At 39.9% G+C, this 10,705-nt stretch overlaps 1 protein-coding gene across 6 annotated transcripts in view; it reads right to left on the reverse strand.

Annotated features, from left to right (window-relative positions):
* LOC103696182 (indole-3-acetaldehyde oxidase-like) overlaps positions 1–10,119 on the reverse strand; it is a 112,254-nt gene extending 102,135 nt beyond the window's left edge. For 4 of the 6 annotated variants that reach the window (XM_089930497.1, XM_089930496.1, XM_089930495.1 and 1 more), the window contains exons 1-5: positions 9,542–10,090; positions 6,574–8,355; positions 1,652–1,911; positions 1,255–1,464; positions 111–329 (exon numbers count right to left, since the gene is read on the reverse strand). In XM_089930497.1, coding sequence (XP_089786623.1) covers positions 111–329; positions 1,255–1,464; positions 1,652–1,911; positions 6,574–8,355; positions 9,542–9,734 — 2,664 coding nt within the window. In that variant the 5' untranslated portion in view covers positions 9,735–10,090. Of the gene's footprint in view, positions 1–110; positions 330–1,254; positions 1,465–1,651; positions 1,912–6,573; positions 8,385–9,541 lie in introns of all 6 variants that reach the window. The other 2 variants (XM_089930494.1, XM_089930499.1) reach the window with 2 other exon arrangements.
* Positions 10,120–10,705: the final 586 nt, after the last annotated feature.

Here is a 10,705-nt window from a genome sequence, read left to right on the forward strand (position 1 = left end):
CATCAAACAGTAAAAGTTTCTACATATTATGTGTTCTTGCCAAAAAAATCAGATCATATTTGTTGCAAAAATGGCAAAAGATATTGATGATAGTAAGTTTGAGTTCTCACAGATAATGCTCTTGTAGCCTTCCCACCAAAACCTCCTCCGACTCTTCTTGTAATAACACGGACATTGTGAAAGGGAATTCCTAGGCACTTTCCAATTACTTCCTGTGCAGTCTCAGGGCACTGAGTTGAACTGTAGACCATTATGCAATTATCTTCATCTGGTACAGCTAGAGCTGTTTGAGTCTCCATGTAAAAGTAATACTGAGAACCAAATTTAATCTGAGGACAATAACTGCATTAGTTAATTGTCAAATGGAACTAAAACAAAAAGTTGTTTTAACCACTAAAGAACAAAGCAGTAATAACTTCATAATGGTATGGATTGAGGGACCATATCATTCCAGTATAGTATGTACTATGTACTATTCCAGTAAGGTACTTGCACGGTAGAAGAGGTACATAATCCTGTATTGTTCATGTCTGTTTTTGCTACCCCCTGAACCAACCCATGCCAGTGCATGCTATTCTAGCAAGGACTGTTTCTGTTTGCCATGAATCGGCCCCATGATTGAGCATGTGGCTGTCTCATGCAGGGCATGCAGTACTTTAATTCTTAATTGATGCAAGCTACTGGTAGCTCCGGAAAACATAGAATCATTAGCAAGACTGTATTATCTAATTATTCTTAATATATATGAGATAGAGCGTGTCTTAGCATCAATTCACAGAGTCTATATAGTGAAAAGAAGATCCAGAAAGTTGAAGTGGAAGGGCATTTATCATTAAATAAACTAAAAAGCCTAGCTACTGATTTGCACATCCTCCAATTGTTTTACTTTGGCTATTTGTGCACCAGCATCTCTCACACAGTATCTCTGAATAAATGGTATGAAACATCTAAAGTATACACTTTCAGCAAATTCATTTACTGGTCAACACTAAAGAGTAAAGTCAAATTCACTGTTCAAGTAACCAAATATTGTCATATGCACATGTCTGTCATTGGATAAATGTTTTATGGAAGCTACTAATGAGTTCTATTATCAACATCATTTTCATGGTAATCAGCTGTGTGTAAAAGGAGCAGCATAGACTTAAAGACCAATGATCAAGGCGCATACTTATGATCTTTGTTCATCACTGGTATACATACAAGATATGGAAGAAAATGGTGAGACACCATACTTGGCACATGAATATGTACCTCAGCTGAGAGAATCTTGTGATCAGCTTCAGCCATTCCCTGGGAGAAATCACCAACTTGTTTAGGATAAATAAAAGGAGGGACCTCAAAAAAACTGGATTTTCTGACAGCCTCTTCAATTGATAGAATGGGTGCTTCTAAATTTTCTGTGCTGTAACTAACATCTGCTTGCTTGGCACACATGTTGGCGAGTCCCTGTGTCTCTGCAATCTAACCAGCCATTCAAAAAGCTTTACTTAAACAATTCTAGACATGATTCCAGGCACACATTCAAAAACTCCAACTTAGCAGTTCTCTTTTAAAGGGTATTACAGCAATTCAACCAAGCCAGGTAGAATATTTCAATATCACATAAAAGAAAAAGGAAACAGAATAGTAAATTAGAAGAACAATTTACCACAAGACCAAGTGGCTGACCAGAATATTCACTAAGAGAACTAGCAAATAATGGTTCAGTTCCAAACATAGACATAGACCCAATGTTCAGTCCTCGTTTTGGAATGTCTTTGAAAGAAATAACTGTAATGAGTTTATTTGATGCCAAAGAAGACCTGAAGCTGATGCCCTTTATATGAGCCAAAGGTTTTGTGCTATAGATGAATGCACCATAAAGACAATCTTTTGGAGAAGGAATATCATCCACATACACTGCTTCACCTGCATGATTATGTCGTGTGATTACTATCACGAGAGAGGCATAATTTATGCTCAATGCAGATAAGCACATAAGATATAATAAATTAGCTCAGGAAAGCAATAAGCATGATAAAGTCAACTGAAGAATATGCAAATGAATTGTACAGATATCAGGCAAATGGAAATATTTGAAAAAACAATTGAAAGAGAGCGTCAGAAAATAAAATCTAGAATATAAGGAAAGAAGACAGTTGAGGATAGTCTCTTGTAGACACTTATCAAGGTCCCAAAGGGACAGGAATCCTATAGGATATTATGCACAGACACACACACATACATATACATATACATACAATTCAAACGAGAAAAGCAACAAAGAAAAATGAAGTTCCCTGGATGGGACCTCAGCGACAAGCAAAACAAACAGTCATATGGCTTCATTTCCCAGAACCCACTATTAAGAAAATAGGATGCAATTGGTCATAACTCCCCAAACTCTATTATGTTTCTTTAAAATTGAAGCTCTTACCTTTTCTAGGATTCTCACCATAGCGCATGTGTATTCCATCTAAATTGTTTTCTATGTAAGCAACTTCCTAAGCATCCTCATTAGGTAAGAACTTATATAAAGGACACAAAAGGGCCCTTTTTAAGTTAAGATGGTGATGCTGATGCAAGATGTTATATATTATTTGCATTTTGGAAAGATTTAGAGATTTTCAAAGTGTTTTGAGCTGAACAGAGTCCAGTGTGCCAGGCCGTAGCCACGGACATGAGTGTGAACGCGCCAGTTCATCCACGCGGGGCAGCGCGTGGGCACGCTGCCCCGCACAGGTCATAAATGCCACAGAGTGGCATTTAGCCTTCTTTTTTTACCCGCGTCCCCGCGCATCCGCACGCGGACGAGAACCGAAAAAAGAAAAAAGAAAACCGGTTCATACCGGACCGGTTCCGGTACGAACTGGTCTCGAACCGGTCCGATAGGCGACCGGTACACCTACCGGTACCGGTTCAGCGTACCTTGCCTGAGACCCTATCTTTTACTTCTTGATAGTATTGATTTGGTTTTTTATCCTTTTAATAGCTCTCAATCGTCTTTAGCAAGGTCCACCGTACCGGTACCGGTCGGCGTACCGGTGGCGTCCCGGACCGGTACGAAACCGGCCCGTATCGATCCGTACCGGTGGCATACCGGCCGAACCAATGGCGTACCGGTCCGAACCGGTGGCGTACCGGTCCCGTACCGGTCCGATACCAGTTCTTCAACAATAAATTACCGGTACCGGATTTCACGCTGATCCGGTACCAGTCCCAGGCCGGACCGGTACGGCAGACCATGGTCTTTAGTGATTATTCATAATTGTTTTATGATTTTGACTAATTGTTATTGGAGCTTAATTAGCCAATTAAAGCTAGTTAATTCTTTTGACTAGCCATTTATAACCATTTATAGATGTTGGGCTGGTGTTGATGGATCTTTGATGTTTGAGTTGCCCTTATAAGATCAGGATAATGGGCCTTAATGTCTTTGACCCAATCAAACCATTTCTAATCTCTTGAATTTCTCTATATAAGAGATGTTGAGCAGCGGTTTTGACCCGTTGAGGCCGATTTTAATCTCCTAGATTTCTATATTTGAGAGGTTAGGCCTCTTGAGATCTTAAATTCTGAAATACAATGAGGTAGAGAGCCATAGAGTGACACCCAACACAATGTTCCCATCATTTTCTTTTTTTTTCTTTTTCCTGGTCAACCTAAAGGTGCATTAGTGTTAGTTTCTTGAGGATCTACTAGTGCACTAGCACCACTGGTGCAAATCAGGTTCGTCATGTCTTGTAGAGAAGCTGAGCCTGAAGCATGTTCCTATGAGGGCAGAAAGAACTTCTCCAAAGATAGTGCCTAGCATACCTCGGATCAAGGTTTGAAGAACTGGTGCTAACAGGTATGCAGGTTGGTGACTAGTACGGTATAGCACCAGTCCATTCCATACCGAACTACAGAAACCGGAACCACGAGGAGGGCGAGAGAAAGAGGTCGAAGAGGAAGAAGGAGAGTGAGGGAGAGAGGAGGATAGAGAGAGAGATAGAGAGGAACTACTCGCCTTGTAGAATCCCACTTCTCACTCACTCCAACGCCTCTACCACTATCACCAAATCTGCCATTCGCGCGATTTCTACTCACCGCCTTCACCATCCTACTCGTCCTCCACCTCACCATCTCTCCCCTCTCCAAATCCACAAACCACTCCCTCTTCCGCTCCTTCTCTAACAACACCATCACCTTCCCCACTGGAGAAAGTTGTAGTCTAGGGACTCCAGACTAGAAGGATTGAGGGATTAGGCCTCGATCGGGAGGAACAGAGTTTGAAGTGTTGAGAAAGGGAGGGAAAGGGAGAGAAGGGAGAGGAAGAAGGAGAGGGGGAGAGAGAGAGGCCATTCACCACCATCATCAAAATCCTTTTGAGAGAGAATGTGTGTGAAACCAGCGAAACCCTAGAGAAGAGACGATTTACCAGGGTTTTGAAGAGGGGAGAGAGAGTGTGTGAGCCAAAGAGGTCACTCTCGATGAGTCTCGAAGCTTCAATCGAAGGGGTGGAGAGGCTTTTATATAGAAACCTATCCGAACAACTGAACCGTCTCGAGCTAGCATCGATTCAGTTCGCTTCATGCTAAACTGCCTGGTTCGGGTAGGTTCAGCATTCCCTACATCAGATCATATGTTGTTTTTCTTTTATTTGCATGGATGCTAATACACACTACCGTTTAGGCTGGTATGCCCTATAGTACATGGTATGCTGATGTACACTTTAGAAAAGCTAGCACAAACGACTATACACACCTTTGTTCATCCTGATACATATCACAGCATACTCTTGGTTTGTCTTTACCTTTAGAGACCTATGATAGTATACTTATTTGTACCATTCTTAATAGAAGATAACTTTCAAGAACACTTGTAAGCAAAGTCTGCAATCTTGGTACCAGGTACTGTATCGGTACCTTATCGGTTCGGTACAGTAATGATACACCTCTGTGCCGAAATAGCTCTCCAACCATTTTTCTTAATTTCCATCTCGGTACGGACCAGTACACACCTTGGTACGCCTTAGTACAAGTCGGTACACCTCGATACAGAGCAATACGTCTCGGTACGGACGGTACAGAGCTTGTATTGACTTGAAGGTGTATTTCGTACAAGTTTTCTGCCGGTACAGTACGAAATGCCTCGTACCAGGCGATACGGCAGACCATGCTTGTAACCAATGTTTATCTCTCACTCCATGAAAACTCTTAGGGCCTGTTCAGGTGATCCAGCACGATCTAGGTTGAATGTTCAGTTGGATTCATGGACTAAGAAGTCCATTTGAGCATGGCAAATATCGACCCAACACCTTTCCAGCCCAAATCCTGTGGAAAGGAAAAAAAGACCTCAATGGATGGGGGTCTTTTTTTCCTTCCCGTAGAGTAGCAGGCCCACAAGTTGGGATTTAGGTTAGAACTTCGGTAGGTCTTTAGAAGATGCCAGGCTGGATGGGCCAACAAGCCAAATTCTTGTGGGATATTTCTATAGGAATAACCAAACAATCCCTGAAACATAAAAAAAGACGTTTAAATTTTGCTTACAAAAATGAGTTGCATACCATGCTTTCTTAAGCTCGATAATATTTGCATCCAAAATTAGATCTACATGACCCATAAGATTTCATACTACTCCACAGCCATATTGTTAGATCATTCATTGTGATGTATATCTTTAGCCTCTGATGAATCATGATTTCTATGTAGAAGGCATATATGCTCAAATTCCACATCACTGGATTCTTTTTTGTAGTGAGTCCCAACAATCTCTCCCTTCCACCATGCCCCTTCATGGCACCCAAGAATCTCCAAAGAATATATAAAAACATGCCCAACCTAGTAGCATATGAAAATCTAATCCTTCTACCTTGCCTGATATGAAACAAACTCACACCGAACACCAGGCTACCTTTTAAAACCTCTCTCTAAACTATCTTAGATATTGGGATTTACAACCTCACCCCAATCAGTATCAGCTATTCTTTTCATCAAAACCTAACCTTGATAGTCGATCTCCACAAAGCACCCTCATTATTACCTAGCACCAAAGAGCCACTAGTATTGACCTATTAGCCAGTCTCCTAGATGCCAAGCTTTGAAACTCCGAACAGATATGTAGTCTACATTTTTGTCTATAAATTTTGTAAAGCAAAAGTCTGCTCCTTATGGAACCAAAGAACTCCAAATAACCAACAGCTAACCAAAATGCCTGGCATAAAACTCAAAATGACAGGAAGACTATAGCGATATTTAATTGACTGAAAAAGAAAAATCATGGTGGCTGGACTAATTACCATTCATATGCAAGTTTGAGTGAGTGATTCTCCACAAATGCAGATTTAATTGATACTTTACAAATGGCATGAAGGGCCCAATTCATTGAAATGCTTTTGTTAATACTCGAACACCAATATCATGGAAGTGATCCCAGCTTATGCAAAAGCTGTACTATATTACATGCAGTATTGAAGGCAACAAGAGAAAAAGGAAAATGTTCTTTCTATGTAAAGAATACAAAAACATAAGAAAAGTCTTCCAAGTGTCAAAAAAAGAAAGATGTTGATGATGATGATAAGTTCATTAAAGAATAAATAAAACAATATACCAGATGCTTGAATTTCAGCTCCAACTTTCTTAGTTGGTTCACCCAATGGATTATTTTCCTTGCTAAATTGCATCACCTGCTTGGACAATAAAAGTGTATCACAGTTGTCAAATCGACCATTATTTGCATAAGTTGGTGCCTTATCAGGTGAAACATAAACAGCTCCATTAAGACTCTCTATTGAATATTCAGCACTAGCAGTAGCATTAAATACATCTACATGTATATTCTTTTTAGGTTGTGCCAAGTCCTTGGATAGTGGATGAAGAAAATCAAATAGAAAAGAAACAGCCAGACTTGATCTGTAGGAGGGATGTGGAGTGCCTTCTTTTGGTATAATAGCTTCTCTAAGCAATCTAATTGCTTCAAGTAGAATAGATGCGGTAACAGGTTTACCCACTAAAAAATTCTCAACTTTCCTTGCTCTGATAGCATATTCACTCCCATAAGCACCAAAAGCCAACCGAAGGTTATCTATAACAAGATTGCCTGATATTTTATCTGAGGAAATCTGAGCTAAAAAAGCAGAATTGAGATAAGCAACAGCATTTCCAAGAGGGCGAGGAGCTGCTCTAAATGTTTCAAATAGCAAATAGGATTCTTTGGTAGCTTTAGAATCAACAGATTCCTTAATCTCAGAAGATGCATTGCTAGTATAATTCCAACAAGGAATATATATGCTCAACAGTAGAGTTCTGTAGTCACACGGAGGCTTCTCAAAGAACTCCTCCAGTGTAAGAACCAGTCTTTCTGAAGCCACCTGTATACAAACAGTTGAACCAGCAGCAAGAAGTATTGTGGCAATGTCCGAGGGCAATTGACTCCTCTGTGTCATGATCAGATTTCCACCCAAGCTTGCTGTATTTCGAACAAATTGTGAAGCCACCTTATTCATATGATCAGCAATTTTAGCAAAAACCAACCTTTGGGATGAAAATAACATACGTTCACAGTCTTCTTTCAACACTTCAATAGCCCTAGAAATTGTTATGGCTGCTCCAATTTCGATGCCTTTGTTGTTCCTTCTGATGACCGAGAGCTCTGGGATCCCTCTCAGATCAATATATTTGTCATACAATTCTAGTTCCTTGTAAACACCAGAACCAGTATTGCCAACAACCATCTTAACACGGCATCCACTGAATGTCTCAGAATTCAGTAGTTTATAAAGCCCATCAACACTATAAGGGCAATACCAACAACCCTCTGCCAAGCTTGTATAATCAGAATTTTTCAAGGCATCCAGCAAGGATTTAACTTCAGATTTTAAGTATTCTGGAAAAGTGCAGACCCCATTGCGGCTGTGATATGGCAATCGGCCAACAAGTGCATCTTTGTCCCCTTTCTTCCAAAAAGAATTGAGGCCCAAATCTTCCAAATCAACATCAGCTGCAAAGCTCTTGCAAGCATCTAAGATGGGTCGATAACCAGTACATCGGCACAGATTGCCTGCAATAGCCTTCTCTGCTTCAGATGCTGTGAGCTTTGAGAACCCATCTGGAGGCTCAGGCCTATTGGATTTATCTGCCTTGACAAGGGCAGAGAAGAGAGACATGCACATGCCAGGTGTGCAAAAGCCACATTGAGAGGCATGAAACCCAGAGAACCTCTGGTGGATTGGATGAAAGCCATCATTGCTGTTGCCAAGCCCCTCTGTCGTTATGACTGAACAGAAATTTATGCTGCAAAGAAGTGTGAGGCAAGAGCTTACAGCAAATTCTTCCACTCGATTATGTACTGGGTCATAGGTTGACAGAAGAACGACACAAGCTCCACAGCCACCTATAGCATGTGGTAGAAGAACGAGTAAACTGATTCAATCATCATCAGCAAACTCCTATATCATTCTTTTAAATATGAGAACATATGTACATTTGATTAAGAAAAATCCAACTACAGCACCATTCTAGAAATCTTATAGCTTGCAAAACCATGAATTTTAATTTTTTTTACTCCAAATGTCATATATCTGGTCTTCAAATAAAACAAAGAATCCATAAATTTGTGCCAAAAACAGAATTCTTTCAGAAACTTATATTACTTCTAAAGTAGAAGGAGACAACTGAAAACTTTAACTACCCATGACATCAAGAAAAAAAATCCAACAATCTTTAAAAGAAAAAAAAAATCCAACAAACACCAAACCAACATTCAGAACAGGCATCAAAGCAGCACATCTGGCAAATTTATGCTCCAGGCATAGTGACCAATACCGCTAGCCTATCACCAAAACAACAACAAATCTTTATGCTTGTGCAGTGGTCAACACCTTTAAAGCATGACCAAACTTCAGTTAAGGAAAAGAATCATATATTGAAGCTCAGAACAATGATATGCAAAGAGAGAAACAGTAATCTATTATATAAAATGAGGAAAAGTTCCAAGCTTTCTGTTTGGATTGAGAGAGTAGGAGAGAAGAGAAGAGAAAGAGAAGAGAGAAAGTAATGACATGAAATTTTTGAGAAATTCAGGGGGAGTACCACCACCGGGCTACAATAGGAGAAGGGTGCCAACCAGAAGAGCCAAGGCTAGTTGGCTTAGAGACAACTGAATAACACAAATTTGTGAGCAAACTTTTATCAGATAACGAAAATCCACTAAGAAATGTGGATTCCTTTGTACAACAGCTCCTGCTAACCAAAATTCAGAAATCTAATTTAAAAACAAATCTAAAAATTGCCAAACAAAAATAAAAAAACCATTTGACAAATTCGTACTCCAGATAAGTCACCAATAGCATTAACTTCTGACCAAATTTCTATATATTTGTAAAATACAATATCTTCAACCACGTATCAGTAATTTACCTAAAATAGCAAAAATCCATAAAGAGAAACAAGTAAAAGATCACAGCTTTTCTTACCCTGGTAACGAAAGATCAAATCTTTAAACAGAACTCACCTCATCCAACATAAGGAGGAAAAACAAAATATCTTCAAAGGAAAAAAATAAAAGCAAGAATCCTCACCTTCTCCACAGGCGAGCTTCGCTCCTTTGAAACGGGTCTGGGTCCGCAGGAACTCGAGCAGCGTGGTGTTAGGGTCGACCCTCGAAAGCTCGAACCGCTCCCCGTTCACAGCGAACACTAGGCTACGCTCCACCACCTCCCCCTTCTCCGCCGCCATGACCGTGACTTCCTCCTCCTCCTGCTCTGGAGACATTCTGACCTCCAATTTTTACTGACGACTAAGACGAGGTCGATCGCCGCCCAATCCGGAATATGGAACCTGGGCGGCCGCCCGAGAGCCAAGACTAAATAATAAACCAAACAAAGAGTTATCACGTAAGAAGTCACTATATTGCGGTTCTCACTGTCAACTACTGGGGAGTGACGACAGTCATGAGAAAATTCTTTTTTCCGGCGGGGGCAGGTGGCGATGGGGAAGGCGACGACAGAGATAGGCATGGCTTCCGATAACCGACCGGTGCATCCAGGCCCAGATTGGAACCTCCCGGACGTCTCCTGTCCTGTGCGTTATTGCGTGCGGATGCAGGTACTCGTGCCAACGTCTAACACGCTCTACGTTGTGATTTTCTTACTTTTACAAATAAACATATAAAAAAAAAAAATAATTATCATCATGAATGACTTGCATGATGCAGCAATACGTCATTGATCCAATACTTCACGTTACTAGCTTAAAAAATAATTGTTCTATTAATAAAAATTCATTTTCAGTACAATATATAATTAACTAATCAAGATGTCAATTAAAATGGACAATTTTTATTCAAATAAATCTAACTTAGGCTAAAGTAGTCAAAAAGGTCATTATAATGTCATTATAATAGAAAATAATAATAGTTGAGATTCGTTTTTAAATATATCAGTGTTATTATAAACTTGATGTGAATTGTTTGATTTGGTACTAATATATAGTCAGTGCCCTCTATAGCTTTGAAAGTTGAGGAAAAATCTAAAGTTGGGAGAAAAAAGAATCGACATTTTACCTACGTTGACAGCGAAGATAATAATATAACATTCATTGCACCATTCAAAAGGCGGATTGCTTGCATAAGTTATTACCTTTTTCTTTGCACCAAGTCAACTAGAGTTTTATTATTATTTCATCTACAGTAATATAAGATAACAATAGAGACATTTCACCTACATTCAAATGGTAGGTTTTTA

Source organism: Phoenix dactylifera, chromosome 1, assembly GCF_051530095.1.
Source record: "Phoenix dactylifera cultivar Ajwa chromosome 1, Ajwa_hap1_PhDact_Kaust_v1.1, whole genome shotgun sequence".
In the NCBI taxonomy this organism is placed as follows: domain Eukaryota; kingdom Viridiplantae; phylum Streptophyta; class Magnoliopsida; order Arecales; family Arecaceae; genus Phoenix; species Phoenix dactylifera.